Consider the following 20,852-nt stretch of genomic DNA (forward strand, 5'->3'; position numbering starts at 1 on the left):
CTGCAAAACGAGAGCAGATTAAGCTGCTAAATGTAAATGATGTCAGAGGAACTCCTCCATTACCTTTATTACCAATTCTGTAAGTCTAGCTGCATCTCGGCCATACACTAATTTTCAAGTGAAACCTACCAAACTTTATATTGGAATAACATGAGACATGCACACCAATAAAATTGCGGCATATTCAGCAGCAGCCTTCTGAAAAGTGATATCTAATGGTAAGTTTTCTAATTTCATTAGTAAACAGTATTTTACAATTATGGCTAAACTGACTACAACAGCATATACAACAAATGGGAAATGGGAAAATGAAATTAGTACTACCTCCGTAAGTGAGGTGAGGAAGGTTGATCAGGGGAAGATCGTGAAGAACGTGATGAACTACCTCGGAATATACCATGTCTGTGTTCATATACACTGCTTAATGATTGTTCATCACCAGGTTTTGGTACATCATTGGCACCTGAGAGATGCACAGGCCCGAGGGAACCAAATTCAAGTGGTTCACCAGATGAACCATAACCAGCACCTTGGTCATATTGATATACCATCACCATAGGAGACATTGCAGGTGCAGCTGGATTCATAGAATTTGAAGTCATAGCTGGTACCTGGTACATGCCATATGTCATGTTTCCTGCGCCGGTCGAGCTTCTAGGCCCAAGTGAACTGTTCTGCGCTGTGTATGAGGCAACTGGCTCATGCCTAAATGAGTCATTTCTGTATGTCTGCCATTGTCTGTCTGCTTGATTTTCAGCTGCAGTAGGTCTGTCACTCCGCGAGCTTGGCCTCTCAGCTTGGCCACGCCCATGGTTGCGAGCAGCCCGCGATTTTGAGTTGATCCAGCTTCCTTCTCTACTGCCATGGTCAGTCTTATCACTGTAATAACTCCCTCTGTGATTTCGTATATTTGATTGCCGATCCCTAAAAGAAACCTTCTGTAGATAGAGGGAAGGGTGAAAAAAGATCACCTTCATGAATTAGTCTAGTTAATACCAAAGTTTACAGAAATCAATTAGTCCACTTATGTTAGTAGAAGGGATAGCTCCACATTGAGATATAATGGGGAAGTTACATGCGACAAAGATAAACATTTGTATGAAAGCACCACAGCAAGAAGAGAAACAATGTGCATGATGACCCAGTTGAACTGGAATTAGCTAAATGAAACCTTTTCTCTATTCAGCTCCAGTTTAAGTAATATCAAATAGTGAACAAATAGCTCATACGTTTTGAGTTTCTCCTATCCACATCATGTTCGACTTTCACCTTTGTGGTATCCAGTTGTACCAAACCACTTAATCCTCATAAGTACAGTATTTCTAACACCCTTTACTTTCCCTCATTATGGTGCCTTCAAACTAGAATGGATCACTTATCCTTACAGGTACAATATACTTCCTCTCATCCACACAATTCCTGAGAGTCAAAAGTATTAAAGGAATGGCTATAGGAATGGTCACATCATGACCTCTCCATCTGTCTCACCCAAAAAATTGGTTGGTACTAGAAATGTTAAAAATAATAAATCAAAGAGTAAAAAGAGTTCAAGGAAATGGACAGTTCCCAACCAGAAAGTAAATTCCAACTGACGAAACAGTTTGTGTAAGCAAGAGTTACACATTTTGAATGAAATCCAGCTGGAAAAAGAAATACAATAAGAGTAGACTTTACATGAGCATGCGGTAAGACACCTATCTTCTGCATATCTTTCTAGCTGGACATAACATGAATGAGCGAACCTGCACTAAGGAGGAGTAATGCTTTGGAAACACTTAATTCATTATGTGAAAGATGCTAACCATCTTTAGATGATTTAGTATAATCTGTTCGTACTACCTAGTAGCATGACACACAAACTAATAGAGCAATACTTGCTTAATTTGCATCCTAGAAGACTCCCGCCTTTAATTCAGCGTACCACCATTATGGGCATTTTTATGCATGATGCAGAATTGCAGATGACTCACCAAGAACACCGATTCAAAAAAAATTGAACCAATCAAAGGGAAGGCAGATCCACATAACACATGCCGCCTAATCAAACTAAAAGAATGGATAAGCATCAAAAGAGCTAGTTTGCGTAGCAGGCAACAAAATTCCTTAAGTCAACGAGTATCTGAAAAGTGGTGGTAGCCATAAAAGGAACAAATAATTCATAACTTATTTTCTTCTGAAAATCGGCAAAAGAAAATGCAGAATCAAACATTTATAAAGAATCTTACAGGATTGGGTAGGTAAGTTCCAGTACCACCACGATATCTTGGTGCATCCTCTCCATAATGCTGGAAAACACCAGAAGCCCTATCAGGACCAGGTTGAAGCATCAAGGGAACTAGTCGCGGGCCATAGCCCATCATTTGCGTCATGTTCACATTGGGTGAGAGTGGTCTACCAGAACTATCCCATGGAAAATGACTTTGCAAATACATAGGTGGCACCATCAGAGGTCCAGGAATGTGTGTGTTTTGGCAGTATCTTCCGTATAATAGATTTTCCCAATGGCTAGCAAAATCACCGGTTAAAATGTCAGACTTGTGCTCTTCGGACTCAGGAACAGAAGTTATTAGTGATGTTGAAGTAATTCGATGCTCCGTTTGATCATGATTTTCAAGTGAACCAAAAATCTGGCCTCTAGGATTTACCGAACAACTATCAGTTTCTTCATTTCTGTCAAATTGAGCAGCTGATGAATCAGCATTCCCTATAACAGATGTGAAGTTCAGTGGGACCATCACAAAGGGCACTGGTGGACCTGTAGGAACAAAAGTTACAGGAAGCACCCCAGAATTATCCATCGCCCTCTGCCGAGAACTGACAATAACCATAGGGTCTGATCCACGACCATGTGCTTGTTCATTACCATGCACCTCTTGGCTTCTAGAATACACAGATCCTGAGATTTTATCAGATGCATCATTTCCAACCATTGGTATAGGAACCCAGTCTCTTGTGACATCCTCAACCTGTGTGGAGAACTGTTCAGTTATATTTTCAGTATGCAATCCAGTCTTTGACTTTCCGTGTAAAGTCTGAGCTGCTGAAGCAACTGGCTTTTTCCCCCATTTTTCCTTTGCTGATCTCAACATCTTCCCGGTAGACCCATCCTTGGAGCTTTCATACAAAGGCTTGCTTCTTGAAGAAGTAGCCTGCATTACAGGAATATGCCTCAAACTTGAATTCCTAATATTATGGTTAACACTAGGCCCTCTACTTGTTTGATTTTGATGTATACCAGCATAATCTTCTCTGACTGGTCCTGTGTCTTCCCTAGCAAACTTAGGATGACCTCTTAATAAAGCACCAGGGTTACTGCTTTGCGATGCAGAAATGAAGTTAAAACCACCTGAAGAAGACCGCTGCTTGTTATCAAAATGAAGCATCTGAGAATCTCTCTTTTCAGAATTAAAGCCTCTGGTCAATGCAGTACCATGCTCTTTCCAACTGTTGCTATCCTCTTGATTCAGTTCTGCTGCAGCAGAACTCTCATGGACAGGCTCAGTTCTCTCACCAGGTTTTGAACTAAAAGCAGGAGCATGGAAGTAATCTGACATAGAAGGTGAAATAAATCCTTGCGGTAACTGCATATGGGGTGCCCAGGGAGGTCCAAGAAAGGATAGATTAGCAGAAATAATTCCTGTCAAATTTCTCTGTCCATGAACTGTTGAAGCTAATAGAGGAGATAATGTCATCGGTAAATGAGGAGATGTCATATGCATTGGCACTGGAACCTGCCCATCAAAATTATGGACCTTGGCAGACGCCATTAGATTAATCATATCCTGCTCCTCCTGGTTCATCTCTTGCTGCATCTGCAAGGCCTCAGAAACAGAAGCAAGTTCTTCGCTCGTGGTGGTAAAACTAATATCATCGCGATAACTATTTGAAGCACCATTTGTATCAGAAGCAGCTTCAAGGCTTGGACGAGGCGAGTTGTTCATGTAAGATGCCGGGTCATCCAATGAAGACTTGGTACTATGACTGCTAGCAACATCAGAAGCCAGGTTGTTTCTCCTGCTACTGTATTCAAACATTGCAGAATTCATTGCTTCTACAGCTCTGTTGCGCCAACCAAGAGGCAACACTTTAACGGATGAGTCCGTCAGTTCAGGACTAGAACGTGTCCTTGCAAACTGAAACCTGTGTCCATTTTGGTCATTTACAGAGTAATTAGGCTTTGATGCTTTCTGATCTCTTTCACTTTGTACAGATCCACTGGGGCTGGTAGTTCTTTCAAATTGATCAGAGACCCTTGAATAGGTTTGCATGCCATAAGTTTTCTGACTCTGAGTATGAGAAACTGAAGGACTACTTGTCTTATTTAAGTTACGCGAGTTTTGGCTAATTTTATTAAGGGCTTGGGATGTGAGATCATGATAATCATGACCACTCTCAGCCTGGTTCTCATGGTCAACTGGCAGTGCAATGTTTTCGTTCTTTTTCTTGATGCTTGCTGTGCTTCTGTATTTTTTTGTTTCTTCAGCTGGAACATTTTCTGAAGGTCGCAATTGTCGCAAGTTTGGGCTAGGCGCATCAGGGCGATTACCACTACCATGTCTTTCCAAAGTGTTCATAAAGAATTGATTGACTTCAGCAATCATGTCTGCTTTTGGACATTCAAGTAACCTTGCCAATTTTTTGGCTCCGAAAGCAAACGCACTGCGTATTCTAAAGAAATTGCCTGGCAATAAGAAAAAACAGATCTGTAAATGCAACAAAAATATGGACTTCAACTGGCATAGAAGCTGTCACTAATAGCATCCAATAAATATAAAAAGAAAAAGCAGAACACAAACTGCGTGTAGGTAAGCAGATCTAAATGTGCAAAAGTTCATGTTTAAATGCAAGCAAGAGCACAAGTGCACAATAACCATGCATGGGATAGATGGTTAGGATAATTTGTATTTCGATAATACAAACTGGAGAAGTTAACACTTGTCTTTGTTTACTTGGCAAGCCAAGAGAAACAAAAATTTTAAATTTGTATTTCATCTGACACCAAAAGAGGAATTCTACTGACTTTACAAGCTATTCAGAAGATAAATTGAAGAAGTAACAGCGAAATCTTCCTTGGATCAAAGTCAATGTTCATAAGGAATCTATAAGTTATAAAAAGAAAAAGAAAACATCAAAATAACTGACTGCCTGAAAGATTGACAGGGACATATATTGCAAATATAAACTGGTTGAAAATGAAAAGAGAATTCACAATAGTGATCTAAGTTGCTACCAGCTATTTGTCAGTAGACTTAAGCATATTTATGCTTGTGTCTTGTGATCGGTTGGCTCAGTGACAGTTTATACAATGACATTATAAAATAACCTATTTTTAAAGGCAAATATTGGACGAATATTTCTATTTCAATGTAAATGTAATATAAACGAGTAGAAAGGTTCCTTTACTGCTTTAGTAGGTGGCAATAAGGATACCTTTACTGACACTGCGTCCAAGGTTGTTGTTCGTACGTAAAGGATCAATAACATTAAAATGCTTTCGAACAAAAGGTTGCCCCTGCTTTTCCTGACCACCAGGCATAACAGCATATACAGAACTGCAGCCATCAAGAAACATTTTGCTAAGCAACAGGTCACCACCATCCCTTCGAGGAGGCTCCGCTGCATCATATATCAACTTAGAGTATAAGGGTACATATTCTAAATAACTTCGGCTCCAAATTTAGTACATTGCTAATCAGCTTGTGAGCATGAATTTACCAGTCATATCTGGGAGGGAACTTATGGGAACAGGTCCCCAGAGGCTAAGACAAAAGTTCTCCCAATCAAAATTGCTGAAGAACTCTAGAAAACGATATAAGACCTGTCATTGTACAGTAACATCATAAAACTAATTCAGCAGAATCAAAAAGGTAGAAATAAGAAGCAGCAGTTACCTCAAGTGGTCCAGCAAATGAATTATTAAAAACATGAAATATGTAAAGAACCAAGGTCTCCAGAGCATAAGTTGAGATAAGGCCATGATGAGCACCAAGTATACGGCTCTCATAATAACACCATGCCTTGATCAGTATAATGCTCCTCTTGAATAAATGGTTTTGATTTATCAAATGATCAACCTACAGGAAATGTACAACTGTCAGTCAAAAGGTCATTGACAGCACAAAGAACTTGGAATATGTTTTGAAGCCTCACTAACCTCTTCAAGGAAACAAAGTGTACATAAGCCACCAACTTGATTGAAGGAGATGTCCACAACAATGTTTTCTACAAGACACTTTATAATCTTAACCTAGAAAAAGGAACATCAAATGAGTACTCAAGAGTCAAAATATATGAAAATCACAAAAGCATATTGGAAATTCAATGTCTATTGAGATCTATACATGAGGATCACTTTAAAAACAAGAGAGAGAGAGAGAGAGGATATCTCACATCCCCATATCAACAAGTTTGTGACATACAGACCAAAACAAGTAAACATCAGCAACTAATAATACTATCTCCGTGTGAACAAAGTGAGCAAATAGAGAAAATAAGTCAACAATATACTTGCCCATTCCTGCCCTAACACTCACTGAAGAAACTTAACGTTCTTTATTTCATACAATGCAATTCAGCATATGTCTCTTTACACAAATTATAAGAAATTAATCAGAGGTGAATGCACATGAAGCTGAAACATCCTGTTAGTCAGACCATCAGTTCTAACTTCAAAAGTTATTATCCTAGATAAGCCAGCAGAAGAGGAATTAAACCATTGTTTACCTACAAAATAATTCAATAATTGTGACTAATAAATCTATCATTAAATGTTTCTTGTAGTCCAATCGATCAAGTTTCTGTTCGGACATGTAAAATCAATAGTGCAGGAGAAGTTGAATGATGCTAAAAACTGTAGAGATGAACAATGTTGGTGCCTATATCAGTACTATATATACCTCTGCCTGAATATACTGAACTTCTTTTACACGAAATTCAGCATTCTCATTCTTCTCTTCACTCTCAAGAGCATCTCGGACTTCATTTGCCCATAAATCCTTCAAATCTTCAGTACTACTACATGCAGTCAAGTCAATGTCTCCATCAGGTAAATAGGTCTTGAGAGGTACAGACCCAAACGTGAAAACCTGTAAAACATCAGAAAGCTCAGAACTTCAGATCACAAAGAGACAGTAGCTCCATTAAGTGCTCATCAAATTGAGACCAATGAGAAATGACAAAAGAAAATATTTATAGCTGTACGTGCAGTATGGAATAAGAAGAAACTCAAAAGAACCTGTAAAGGGGAACTCCTAAAAAATCTATACTAATTCATATCAGGATTTCTTAATGAGCACATTTACTGGTTTTAGAGTGCAATACATATATCTAGCTACAATTCCCATAGATTCTAGCCAGTCAAGTCCATAGTAGCTAAAGTAACATATCACCACAACTATAAAGATGCCAACCAGATCTTTAATCTAATTTTTCATTATCCACAAATTCAATCTAATACATTCACCTCAAAAGTGCCATATTGTAGCATACAGGAGATTACAAACTACCTCATAAGTGCTACCCGACAAATGTCTACCACATCCATCATAAGTACTTCAACATGTTCCAAATCTTCAGCACTGGACTCAGATTCTGTGCATCTCCTTGTTCAAATGTCTTTTAGAGCTCCAATTGGACAATTTCAGCTATACATGATCTCTTATTTCTACTGAGGAAACATGAACCCTAGATAGGGTTAGCAATTATACATCAATCCAGTATGCTGCAAAATAATATCCCATTTCCTCTCTTCCTAATTGATCTTCTACAGAGTTCTCTAAAAAATTTCAACATAATATATACAGTCAGGGTCATTAGTTCTTACAAAAGGAAACTAACTAAGCCAAACGAGCAAAGTTTTGGACTATCAAGTTTTTCACAATTGATTGATAAAAATCTAGTTTGAAAATAGCTTCAGAATATCTAGACAATATTCTGTTAATGCTGTCACTCTATTTAAACCACTGAAAGACTGAAAGTATGATTGCATGTTTTAATATACCGGTGCTTTTTATCATGAATCCTGATGTGTCATCAAACATTGTGAGGATCATCATAGATCCTCATGAACACACGATAGAACTAATATTATGGTGCCATTTAATAACAAAACTTCAAGAAAAAGAATTTTTTGCCCTGAAGCATATCTAAGGATATTATCTTGATATAATGCACCTGGTTCCTTGGAGAAAAAATTATCATCTAAAAGTGTACATAACCAGAATTACCTTGCAAGAGAAGCACTTCATGATAAGTCGTTCCACGTAGTTAGCAACATCTCTCCTCCTCTTTTCAGATGGTTGGTCAGGCTGTATGCGTGCAATCAACTCTGCAGTCCTCCGTTCTGCCATTGTCCACCTTTCCACATCAAGAACACGGGTCACACCGGCCACTTCTTCGGGCAAGAGGCCATTGGGCAGCAAGCCACTTGGCTGTGCCCAGCCTTCCTGCTGGCCCATGAAAGGCTACTGTTTTCAGACTTCCCCGTGGCGCTTTCAAATGCCTCCGCTTATCCTTCACCCTCTAATACAACAGCCTAGAAACTCTACTATCGCAACTCAACACAGTTTACACCACAATGCAATCAAACACATGCAAAATTCCCAACGAGGTCACTTTCACCGAAACAACTAGCAGAATTAAAAGGAAATTATTTTTCTGTGTCAACGCCCTCACTGGAAAGAACCCAGCATTCGACAAGAAAGACCAGGTCTTCTTCAACAAGGTCAGCCTCTAGACCTCGGCAAGGTGATTTAAGCGGTTTACCCTAGAAACTAAATATTTTCAGTCCTAAAAACACACTTGCGGAGCCACAATATTAAGCGATCTGATCAACGTTTAATCGAGTTCAAAAGAGTTTATTCTAGGAACCTAAGATGAAATCCCAATACAAAATAGATCAAGTTCTCGCCATTCTTACCAAATCCTGTTCTCCAAACAAAACCCATCCGATCCCAGCCTCCATCTCACCGAATCCAAAACAAAAACAAAAAACCAACCGAGAAACCCTACGAGATTTCTCCAATACCAACACCCTCGAATGCTCCAAGAATGCACAGACCCCTCTCGATCGGCAGCGCAAATCCTAGGGCAAAAAGGGCAGGAAGCAAAACCCTAACGAAATGTAGCGGCTCCCCCACGAATTCGCCTAGGAATCCGAGTTCTCGGACGATTGCGGCCTCCGATTGGAATCTCGAGATTAGCGTCCAAGAGATCGAAGCGAGAAGAGGAGAAATGGGTGGAAAGGAGTAAAAGAGCGATAGAGCGATAGAGAGAGAGAGAGAGAGAGAGAGAGAGAGAGAGAGAGAAGCCGGAGAAATGAAATGAATCAGTTGCGAGTATCCTCCTATTCTAACCTATTTATACGCTGCACTACACTTTTCATAAGATAGATGCCCATTTTGTCCTAATTATTGGGTTTAGAATTGCAAATCTTTCCTCTTTTGGATTAATTTAGAGGATAAAGAACATAAATGAAGATTTTGGGTGAAGGTTTGTGAGTAGTTTCTTTCTATATCATAGATGTCTGGTTGGTTTTGTAGATGTGGATGCTTTTGGAACACAGAACTAGTGCAATCTAGAATAACAATAATTGGATGAGGGATTGATGCAATCCAATCTAGCATAATATGTCACCTCCCTATTTTTGTGCCCTTGGATTTAGGTAATTTATTCAATTTAAGTGTGTATATACAAATATAGTCATGCTTCATTAAGTTGGTACTTGATCTTTATTGTAAATTTATATATTTTGGACTACTCTATCACCATTAATTTAATCATAATATCCTTGATATCATGTTCTTATGTATGTTTGTAGGTGAGAGATGATAGAGAGAGGAACAGAGCCAACAAATATTGTTGGGCTAGAAGACATGCCTTTATGTATCTATGCGTCATTCACAAACTTGTTATAAATTAGGGGAATTATAATGAACTAAAACTTTAATGTAACAAAAGAGGAACACTATAAATATCTCCAATCTCAATTCACAACCTCAATAGTACATTGAGTCCCACAGCAATCACAAGTGCATCAACTCCCACACATCAATCATATCCTTCCTTGCCTTTTGGAGACCAAATCCATGCATCATAAAACAGGGTATAGAAGAAAAAAAAATTGAAAGAAGATAAGATGAACAAATTTTTGACAAAAAATTGTGACTCTAGAACAATGACAGTGGGGATTAAGAAGTCCTATACTTTGATCTAATCGTGTGGAATCTCATAGGAATCTTTAGACCTCAATTTATTCACACCAGCTGTGAAGCATATCTTGTCAAACTTGTATCTCTCATTGCCTACATGGACCTTGACTCAGGCCATGACTTTCATCTCCATCACTGATTCCCTTCTAATCCCAGAGTGAGATTGCCTGTAAACAAGGTACTTTTGACAATAGTGGCATACCTTATTATTAAAAAAGTCTTTGAAACTGCCCTCGCAAGCAGAAGGCAGGTGAACCACCAAATTTTGACCTAAATTCGCCGAACTGGTAACGTTTGATATCTCTGGAGAAGAGCCTGGTGGTTGATTATACTCACAAAGGGGATCAATCAGGCAAAGATTCCTGAGGTTTACCTGGAGGAAAATGAACAAAGTTGACTTTATCCTGTCCAGTGAGATTCAGGAACTCTGCAATAGGTTGAATAGCTATTCACACCAATGTATATCACTAACTAAAAGTGGACCGATTAACATTTTAATAGATGAAAGCAATAGCAATGCAACAAAAAGAATATATGTCCTCTTCCTATCCATATAGAGTGTCAATAGGTTTAGGTACCTGAACTGATAGAAAAAGGCGTATAGAATGTTCTGATTTTGAAAAGAAGAAGAAGAAAATCACTCTATCAATCACAAATACCCATATGACGCTTATTGTTTTGGTTTAGATAAAGAATGATCCAAGACCACGTTAGGGCCCAGGTGTTGAGTTTGAAGCCTGCACAAGAACACCCTTCCTTAATTTTCTTTGATACTCTTTTGGTGTTAGGTTAGTATCTTGACATCATCATTATATTGCTTCGATGTTCTTTAGTAGATACTTAACTGACACTTAGGACTAACCTCAACCATTAAGCACCAGAATATATTAAGAAGTTAAATAAGTGAGCACATGAATTCACTAAAACTAGAGAGATATTTAAGATGCACTACAGTATGTCCAAAAAGGTTCCATTAATTTCCTATTCTTCTCATCATCCCAGTATCTGTATTCCAATCTTTTATCAGCTGAAACTCCAAAGTCAGACTGAAACAGTAAGACAAACAAAAAGGTGAAAATGAATCTCCTTTCAGAAGCTAAAAGGTACTCAAACCTTGGTAGCATATAATAAAATCATTAAGAAACTTTAGTACTTGACTAGCCAACTATGTGTCCATATATGCTTTCAAGTTTTATGAAACATCTGCACAGCCTTGTTCTTTTAAGCAATTGAAGACACCAAATACAAGCCTAAGTGACTTTAGTTAATGCCTTTACCCAAGTAAGGAAATTAAGGAAACAAATCAGTTCAGTGAAACAATCATCAGTGAGCAAACTCACAGTTTAGAATATAATGCTGCATAAGGATATTCATTTAAACGGAGAGTCCATAAGAGAAATATGCCGCCCTTTACTTCGCATGAAAAGTTTCTTCAACTGAATTATATTATTGTATGTGCCAAGAAAACTTCTATCACATTAATGTTCTTCTCTTCTCAAGAACATATTCAAGAATCTTCCCATTTAAAATTTGTAATTATCCCAAACTTCAACCAACCATATCTTAGAAAAGATTTAATGCACCTTTGAGCAAGGCGTTTGGGCTATTGAAAAGATCTCAATCTCACTGCTTATAAATTTAAAAGGAAGAATATTGTATAATCAGAAGAAAAACAAAAACAAAAACGAAAAGTAGCTAACCATTATCCGCAATGCATATAGACATGATTGCTGCATGAGACCAAACCCTGCTATTATATGTGACTTGGGACAAGCAACGGAATCCAGATTCACCATTTTAAGATTTCAGCCAATTAATAGAGTTTCAAAGCTTCTAATAGATATAATAATTGGTTTTGTGATTCATAAGGTTGAGTATCCATTTTTCTTTCTTCCTTTACTCATAGATTCTAATTAGACAATACCAAATTCACCAACTGAAGATTGTGCAAGTCAAAACATGACAGTGTTTCTTTTCTATCGATATCACCGTTTAAATTAATTTATTCTATTAGAAAATACTGCAACGAGAACAACAGATGAACAACAGATGAACAATATGGAAGTAGGAAGGAAGCTTCTTGATAATATAATCTATTTTGCCACAGTGTTTGGGAAACTCTGGCCAATCAAAAGAAGCAATTTTTTCAGTACATTAACTAAAGAAAAAAATTTAAGAGAGAATAATTTGATGGAAAGAAAGGAATAAAAGAATCGCCAAGAACTTGGAAGCAAACGCGTAAATCCCAATAGATAGCATCCCATCTTTTCCATCCCTTGGTTTTAGGACATTTTAATCGGAAAAAAGGAATCGAGCAAAATGGTTAATCGATTGCGTAGAATGAAATATGGGAAACCCCAACTGAGGAAATGGTGAAAAATATAGGAGACAAAGAAATGATTCTGGAATCGTCTCTTGTGGAAGAACTCACCGCTAGGTCTTTTGCCAATGGATGAGATCTCCTCTTTGGCTTTCTTAAACATCCAAAAGCTCGCTACTTTCGTGATCGCTCTCTTCGTCACTTTCTTCTCATCATTTCCTCTCTCTCTCTCTCTCTCTCTCTCTCTCTCTCTCTCACACACACACACACACACACACACATACACACAAACACAGGAGAGACGACGAAAACGACGAGGGTGGCCACGGATCAGGTGCAACAAAGGGAGCATGAGACAGATACAACGAGCATACACGTCCCAATAACTGGATCGTAGGCGGATAGGCCTAGCTCCACATTTGCTTATGGATCCAAACCCGATATAGACATTACCCATGGGCCAAGGCCCATGGCTGCAAGAACTCCCATTATACTCTTGAGTACGGATTTATTTATGATCACATCCTTAATTAAGTTAATCTAATTTCCTTCCTGATATATTCTTCCATTACTTACAAATTTTTCTCACCTATAACTTAGATTTCCAAGGTGTTATTTCTTGTGATTGGTATACCACTTTCATTTTTCTCCTCGTATATGGCATAAGTTATTGACCTTGGTTCCACCTGCTTCTATAAAATCCTCCATAACGATGGAGTATATGATCCTTTAAAATAGTCCATAATTTATTGGTTCTGACCCACTAATACATAAGCACCTTTAGACCAACCACATGGGAAAAATAAATGCTCCAAATCTTCTTAGTCAGTTGTAATCAACTAAGTAGTAGTCAATGGATTTACTGTTCTATGTTCGGAACATTGAAGGCATTTTGTTTTTTAGAACCAAGATCCAAGAGTGGAACTCTGGACCAAGTAAAAGATAAAAAGAGACGTCACCTAATACGAAACATTGAAACCCATTGGGTTGTAGCATAGCTTAATTTCAGATATAGAATTTCTATCACAAGTTCTTGCTTTGGATCTCAAGACTAAAGACAACCTTTGACCAACGCAATTTGTTTTTTCCCTGGTGGAATTTTCTGGTCATGGATTTTGACTGGTAGAGAGTACAAATCAACTCATGTCAAATATTCTACTGAGGAGATAGAACAAGAGTCAACGCACCTTTGCTTCTTGGCTTGGGATTTGATCAGATTCTTGGAAGAAAGATCGTTGGTTTTACTGGTTGAGGATTATAGATGGTAGCAGGAGCTGGGACGTGTCGGAGAAGGAAGCCGGGTTCTCGAGCCATTGTTGTTGCATTCCTCTTCTTAATCCTTCTCGCTGGTACATTAAATTCACCTTCTTCTTCTTCTTGCATCATGTAGTTGTTGTTGTTTTCCGTAGCCGTTCGTTATTCTTACAGTCTTGAATTTTGTAACAAGGTCGGGGGATCACTGGACTTAGTGATAAGGAAGTTGTCGTCAATCTCAAGCACTTCCTCCAGAGAAACAATCCGATATATTACGGCCGCTACTCCGGGTGGAACGAGGCGGATCCCTCCCCGTGTCGGTGGTCCGGCGTTACATGCAATGACGACGGCCTGGTCACCGGCATCGACATCTCCAACTCTAGCATCTCCGGTACGATGTTCGTGGGGTTCTCCGACCTCACCGAGCTTGAGCATCTAGACCTATCGGAAAACACCATTGAAGGCGGCCTTCCACCGGACCTTAACCAATGCGGCGGGCTTCGATACCTCAACCTCTCCCACAACCTCCTCGGCGGGGAACTCAACCTCACCGGACTAGTCAATCTGCGGGTCGTCGACCTTACGTCGAACCGATTCGAGGGAGAGATCAGGGGGAAATTCCAGGCAATGTGCGCGAACCTCGTCCTGCTAAATATCTCCGCGAACAACTTCACCGGTGAGATCAGCGGTTCCTTCGATGAGTGCCCGAATCTCCAGTACCTCGACCTGAGCACGAACAAGTTCACCGGAGAAATCCGGAAGGGGTTAGCTAAGCTCCGGGAATTCTCGATGGCGGATAACAATCTGACCGGGGAGATCTTATCGGAGACGTTTCCGCCGAATTGCTCGCTGGAAATCTTGGACCTATCGTCGAACAATCTCATCGGCGACCTGCCGGAATCGATCGCCAACTGCTCGAAGCTGGAGCTCTTGAACCTGTGGAATAATAACTTCTCTGGCGCGATCCCTTCCGGAATCAGCGACCTCTCTAAGCTGAGAAAGCTCTTCTTGGGGAGCAACAGATTCGATAGGAAGATACCGGAGAAGCTTCTCAATTGCAAAGAGCTAGTCTTTCTCGATCTCAGCAAGAATAACTTTGGCGGGGAGATACAAGGGATCTTTGGAAGATTAGTTACGTTAGGATTGTTGATGCTCCACGAGAACGGGTACATCGGAGGAATCGAGAGCTCTGGGGTCCTGAAGCTGCCGGAGCTCTTTAGGCTGGACCTCAGCTTTAACAACTTCTCTGGCGAGCTCCCCATCGAAATTGCGGCGATGCCGAAGATTAAGTACTTGATGTTAGCGTATAATAACTTTTCCGGGAGCATTCCGCCGGAGTTTGGTAGCATCGCGGGGTTGCAGATGTTGGATCTCTCTTATAATAGGCTCACCGGCAGGATCCCGCCGGAGTTGGGGAAGCTCAGATCGCTCCTCTGGCTGATGCTAGCGAACAATCAGCTCTCTGGCGAGATCCCACCGGAGATCGGGAACTGTAGCAGCTTGCTCTGGGTCAACCTCGAGGGGAACAAGATCTCTGGCCTGATCCCGTCGGAGATCTGGCGAATAGGAAGAGATCCAAATCCAACTTTCCAGGCGAACCGCCGGGATAATAGCGTTGTCGCTAGTTCCGGCGAGTGCCTGTCGTTAAAGCGGTGGTTCCCGCCGAATGGCCAGGTGCTTAACTTCGTCTATACGCTGCTGACTCCGAAGAGCTGTCAGACATATTGGGATAAAATCTTGAAGGGATATGGTATCATCTCCATCTGCGAGAACACCAACTCACAGATGAGTACTCTAACGGTCTCCGGCTACCTCAAACTCACCGGAAACCTACTGTCCGGCGAGGTGCCGCCAAAGATCAGTAAGATGCGGTTCCTCAACCTCCTCCACCTCGGCAACAATCGGCTCTCCGGCCCCCTTCCGGTCGAGATCGCCTCCCTCTCGCTAGTCGACCTCGACGTCTCCAACAACCTCTTCTCCGGCCAGATCCCATCGGAGATCGGCTCGCTCCAGTGCCTCGTCGCCATGGATCTCTCCAGGAACAACTTTTCCGGAGATCTCCCAACTAGCCTAAACAAGCTCTCCGAGATGGACGTGTTTAATGTCTCCTTCAACCCACTCCTCTCCGGCATCGTCCCCGATACCGGCCAGATGTCAACCTTCGGCAACGGCTCCTTCATGGGCGACCCCCTCATCTCCTACAGCTCCTTTAGCTCCTACCATCCCCCGCCCCCGTCCTCCGACGACTCATCTACCGTCCGCCGGCGGACCTCGCGGACCACGGTTGCATTCTGGATCCCCTTTACCGTCTCCTTCCTCGCCTTCGGGGTCGCCTCCTTCGTCCTCTGCCTCAGAATCCGCACTCCTATTTTCATAGTCATTCGTATTCCTACAATCGGAAATTTTGTACCAAGGTCAGGGGACCACCGGAGGTAGTGACAAGGAAGTTGTCGTCATGCTCAAGCACTTCCTCCAAAGCATCAGCAAACCTTTATTTTAATTGATAATATGTATAATATATGATGAACTTATAAAAGTATCTAAATTTCAAGTATTAGCATACATAAGTATAGTGAAGATCTTAGAAGGAAACTTTAAAAAAGAAGGGTTTTTAAAAGTGCGGTTTGAAGATCTATGTATTAGCAATCATCGATTGGAACGTATATGATAGAAAATTTATGTATATCAGGCGTTTGAAGATGGTTTTAACCTATTAAGATTAAGTATGATAGAGAATTTTCTTCATAGGAGGCATTTCAAATGCACTACAAACCGTGAATTTGTCTAATGTTGATATGCAATATTTTGAGGCATTCTTAATCTTTTATGTAAAATTAGAGAAATTAATATCTATAAATAATATATAACGTATTATTAGTAACAATATTAATATTTACTATTTAAATAAGTAAACTAAAAACTATAAATTATTTTAAAAAATATATGGATAAACGGATATACGATATCCTTATCCGAATCTAAAAAATATATTCGACCAATATCCGAATCCGAATTTTTTTCAAAAATTATATCCATATTCGAATCCATATCCGAATCGGATATAAATTTTTTATCCGAATTCGATCCGAGTCAAGTTGGATAGCCGGTTGGATTGAAGTTAATCCTACCCATTTTCACTCGTAATCCTAGGGCTTGAGTAAAAGATAAAAAGAGAGAAATAGCATAGCATAGCTTAATTTCAAGTATAAAATTTCTACCAAAAAGTTATTGCTGTTAAAATGTCTGAAGAATGAAGGCAAACCTTGACCATCGGAAGGGCAGAGCCTCCGCATGGCGCGAAATTGACAGGAAAGCATTTGAAAAGCATTCGTTTTTCCCTGGTGGAATTTTCTGGTCTTGGATTTTGAGGTTGCTCTAAAAAAAAATCAAATCAAATATTCAACCGAAGAAATCTGAGGAGGAGAGGAAAGAAGAACAGACCTTGCTTCTTAGCTTGGGATTTGATAAGATTCTTGGAAGAGAGCTTGTTGGTTTTAGATGGTAGCAGGAGCTGGGACATGTCGGAGAAGGAAGCCGGGTTCATAAGCCATGTTGTTGTATTCCTCTTCTTAATCCTTCTCGCTGGTACATTAAATTCACCTTCTTCTTCTTCTTCTTCTTCTTCTTGCATAAATGTAGTTGTTGCTTTCGTAAGCGGCGCGAATTTTGTAATTAGGTCGGGGGATCGCCGGACTTGGTGATAAGGAGGTTGTCGTTAAGCTCAAGCGCTTCCTCCAGAGCAATAACAAGATATACAGCGGCGGGTATGCGCGGTGGAACGAGGCGGATCCCACCCCGTGCCGGTGGCCCGGCGTCACGTGCAATGACGATGAACGGGTCACCGGCATCGACCTCTCCAACTCGAGCATCTCTGGCCCGATGTTCGTGGGGTTCTCCAACCTCACAGAGCTTGAGCGTCTAGACCTATCGGACAATACCATTGACGGCGGCCTTCCACCGGACCTTAACCAATGCGGCGGGCTTCGATACCTCAACCTCTCCCAGAACCTCCTCGACGAGGAACTGAACCTCACCGGACTAGTCAATCTGCGGGTCGTCGACCTTACGTCGAACCGATTCGAGGGAGAGATCAGGAGGAAATTCCAGGCAATGTGCGCGAACCTCGTCCTGCTAAATATCTCCGCTAACAACTTCACAGGTGAGATCACCGGTTCCTTCGATGAGTGCCCGAATCTCCAGTACCTCGACCTGAGCACCAATAAGTTCACGGGAGAAATCTGGAAGGGGTTCGCTAAGCTACGGGAATTCTCGGTGGCGGAGAACAATCTGACCGGGGAGATCTTATCGGAGACGTTTCCGTCGAATTGCTCGCTGGAATTCTTGGACCTCTCGTCGAACAATCTCGTCGGCGACCTGCCGGAATCGATCGCCAACTGCTCGAAGCTGGAGCTCTTGAACCTGTGGAATAATAACTTCTCTGGCGCGATCCCTTCCGGCATCGGCGAGCTCTCTAAGCTGAGAAAGCTCTTCTTGGGGAGCAACAGATTCGATAGGAAGATACCAGAGGATCTTCCCAATTGCAAAGAGCTAGTCTATCTTGATCTCAGCAAGAATAATTTTGGCCACGAGATGCAGGGGATCTTTGGAAGACTCGTTACGTTACAATCGCTGACGCTCCAAGAGAACTACTACAGCGGAGGAATCGAGAGCTCCGGGATCCTGAAGCTGCCGGACCTCTTCACGCTGGATCTCAGCTTCAACAACTTCTCCGGCGAGCTCCCCGTTGAGATCGCGGCGATGCCGAAGATTAAGTACTTGATGTTAGCGTATAATAATTTTTCTGGGAGCATTCCGCCGGAGTTTGGTAGCATCGCGGGGTTGCAGATGTTGGATCTCTCTTATAATAGGCTCACCGGCAGGATCCCGCCGGAGCTAGGGAAGCTCAGATCGCTCCTCTGGCTGATGCTGGCGAACAACCGACTCTCTGGCGAGATCCCACCGGAGATGGGGAACTGTAGCAGCTTGCTCTGGCTCAACCTCGCCGAGAACAAGATCTCTGGCCGGATCCCGTCGGAGATCTCGCGAATAGGAAGAGATCCGAATCCAACTTTCCAGGCGAATCGCCGAGGTATTTCTGTCGGCAGCTTATCCGGCCAGTGCCAGTCGATGACACGGTGGATCCCGGTGAATTACCCGCCGTTTAGCTTCATCTATACGCTGCTGAATCCGAAGAGATGTCAGACAACGTGGGATCGAATCTTGAAGGGATATGATTATTTCCCGACCTGCGCGAGCTCCAACTCGCAAGTGAGAACCGTACCGTTCTCCGGGTACCTCCAGCTCACCGGAAACGTACTCTCCGGCGAGGTGCCGCAGGAGATCGGCAAGATGCAATTCCTTAGACTCCTCTATCTTGATGGCAACCAGCTCTCCGGCCCCCTGCCGGTCGAGATCGCCTCCCTCTCGCTAGTCGTCCTCAATGTCTCCTGCAATCTCTTCTCCGGCCAAATCCCTTCGGAGATCGGCTCGCTCCGGTGCCTCAACAGCTTGGATCTCTCTAGGAACAACTTCTCCGGCGAGTTCCCGATGAGCTTGAACCAACTTTCTGAGCTGAGCAAGTTCAACATCTCCTACAACCCGCTTCTCTCCGGTGTTGTCCCCGAGACTGGACAGTTGGCGACCTTCGACAACGACAGCTTCCTCGGCGACCCCCTCATCTCCTATAGTTCTCGTAGCTCCTATCCTCCCCCGCCCCCGACCTTCGGCAACTCATCTACCGTCTACCGGGGGACCTCGCGAAGCAAAGTTGGATTCTGGATCCCCTTCATCGTCTCCTTCCTCGTCTTCGGCGTCGCCTCCTTCGTCATTTGCCTCAGGATCCGCACCCCTGTTTCCATAGCTAGTCGTATTCTTACAATCGTAAATTTCGTAACAAGGTCGAGTGATCACCGGAGTTAGTGATAAAGGAAGTCGTCGTCATGCTCCAGCACTTCCTCCAAAGCACCAGTAAGATATATTGCAAAAAATTTGTAACTGAATAATATGTGTAATATATGATGAATTTATTGATGTATCTATTAGATTTCACATATGTACACATAGATACAAGTATTGTCCAAAATGTATATATTAAAATTTTAGGAAGAAATCTAAAGGAAATTTTTATTACTCTGCATTAGTACATCTCTTGTTAAACTCATTCCCTACGGTTTATATATTTCTTTGTGTCTCATAACGAGTATGCGAGTTGGAATGAGTCAGACTCGTTCCCGTGTCGAAGGCCTAACATCACATGCAACGTAACTACTCGGTCACCGATGTCAGCCTCTCTAACTCTGAGAGTTCTCCAACCTCATCTAGTGTGAGCATCTAGATATATTGGAAAATATTGTTGAGGAAGTTCTTGCTTATTTTTAAGAGCTACGATATGGGAGTGGATATAACTTATTACAACAACAAAAAATAAAAAGAGGTTATAGGAACGCTGAGAAGAGCACCATTCATCTATACATCATCATTAGTACATCATTAGAGATAGTTTCAACTCATTTCTTATTTTATATGTGACGATAGAGCATCATTTTAGTCCATAAAAATTAAAAAATTAGTGAGACTATAGATGCTCAACAATTTCTAAACGTCTTAGGCATTGCCACTTTTAATTCAGACGAAGACTTAACAATTTCACATTAATCAAAAGTATAAAGTAGTTAAGTGATTTAAAATAAAATAATTAAAATAATTTTATACCAAAGTATAAGTGAGTAAAATATATATATATTTTTTTATTTTCATGAATTTAAATTAGAAATTCACCCATATCTTCTTGGCATGATGACAAAAGTCGTCCATTTCTTCACCCCATACTAGAAATTTACGGATACTAAAGGTACAACCTATGATGTTATGAATTTGGGAAGATGAAAAGAGGGTGCTGTTGGATAACTATAGAGCCCAAGCTCAATGAAACATTACCATATATTTACTTATTTAAATTTATGAAATAAAAGTAAATAAAAATTAGCTGTAAAATAATTAAATGAGAGTAAGTTTAATATTGACTATTTTGAAAATATTGATGATATATATGAGCACAAAGTTTTATTTGG

General features: G+C 41.1%; 3 protein-coding genes across 4 annotated transcripts; 2 read left to right on the top strand and 1 right to left on the bottom strand.

The window, feature by feature from the left end:
• Nucleotides 1-213: 213 nt before the first annotated feature.
• Nucleotides 214-9,328, bottom strand: LOC140774392 (uncharacterized). 2 transcript variants are annotated; one of them, XM_073117377.1, is made up of 8 exons: nucleotides 8,226-9,328; nucleotides 6,897-7,085; nucleotides 6,155-6,247; nucleotides 5,892-6,074; nucleotides 5,716-5,818; nucleotides 5,431-5,616; nucleotides 2,226-4,681; nucleotides 214-938 (listed from the first exon to the last, which is right to left on the bottom strand). In XM_073117377.1, the coding sequence occupies exons 1-8, from the start codon at nucleotides 8,454-8,456 to the stop codon at nucleotides 321-323; spliced, it is 4,059 nt and encodes a 1,352-aa protein (XP_072973478.1). In that variant the 5' UTR covers nucleotides 8,457-9,328; the 3' UTR covers nucleotides 214-320. The 2 variants fall into 2 exon arrangements, with proteins under 2 accessions (XP_072973478.1, XP_072973479.1); XM_073117378.1 differs by lacking the exons at nucleotides 6,155-6,247; nucleotides 6,897-7,085; nucleotides 8,226-9,328 and having other exon boundaries at nucleotides 5,716-5,799; nucleotides 5,892-5,910.
• Nucleotides 9,329-13,493: 4,165 nt separating this feature from the next.
• LOC140772938 (probable LRR receptor-like serine/threonine-protein kinase At1g74360) lies at nucleotides 13,494-16,218 on the top strand. Its single transcript, XM_073115200.1, has one exon. It carries the CDS (start codon nucleotides 14,179-14,181, stop codon nucleotides 16,216-16,218), a length of 2,040 nt encoding a protein of 679 aa, XP_072971301.1. The 5' UTR covers nucleotides 13,494-14,178.
• A 1,038-nt stretch (nucleotides 16,219-17,256) lies between these two features.
• LOC140772937 (probable LRR receptor-like serine/threonine-protein kinase At1g74360) lies at nucleotides 17,257-19,800 on the top strand. Its single transcript, XM_073115199.1, has 2 exons — nucleotides 17,257-17,367; nucleotides 17,459-19,800. Exons 1-2 carry the CDS (start codon nucleotides 17,301-17,303, stop codon nucleotides 19,699-19,701), a joined length of 2,310 nt encoding a protein of 769 aa, XP_072971300.1. The 5' UTR covers nucleotides 17,257-17,300; the 3' UTR covers nucleotides 19,702-19,800.
• The last annotated feature ends 1,052 nt before the right edge of the window (nucleotides 19,801-20,852 follow it).

This window comes from Typha angustifolia, chromosome 13 (genome assembly GCF_048772165.1).
Source record: "Typha angustifolia cultivar Huaian chromosome 13, ASM4877216v1, whole genome shotgun sequence".
Classification (NCBI taxonomy): domain Eukaryota; kingdom Viridiplantae; phylum Streptophyta; class Magnoliopsida; order Poales; family Typhaceae; genus Typha; species Typha angustifolia.

Coding starts and splice junctions, on each gene's coding strand:
- LOC140772937 (XM_073115199.1), top strand. CDS start 17,301: ATGTCGGAGAAGGAAGCCGGGTTCATAAGCCATGTTGTTGTATTCCTC. Junction 17,368..17,458: donor CTTCTTAATCCTTCTCGCTG/GTACATTAAATT, acceptor TTTTGTAATTAG/GTCGGGGGATCGCCGGACTT.
- LOC140774392 (XM_073117377.1), bottom strand. CDS start 8,456: ATGGGCCAGCAGGAAGGCTGGGCACAGCCAAGTGGCTTGCTGCCCAAT. Junction 6,248..6,896: donor TTCAGTATATTCAGGCAGAG/GTATATATAGTA, acceptor TCCTTTTTCTAG/GTTAAGATTATAAAGTGTCT. Junction 6,075..6,154: donor CACTTTGTTTCCTTGAAGAG/GTTAGTGAGGCT, acceptor CATTTCCTGTAG/GTTGATCATTTGATAAATCA.
- LOC140772938 (XM_073115200.1), top strand. CDS start 14,179: ATGTTCGTGGGGTTCTCCGACCTCACCGAGCTTGAGCATCTAGACCTA.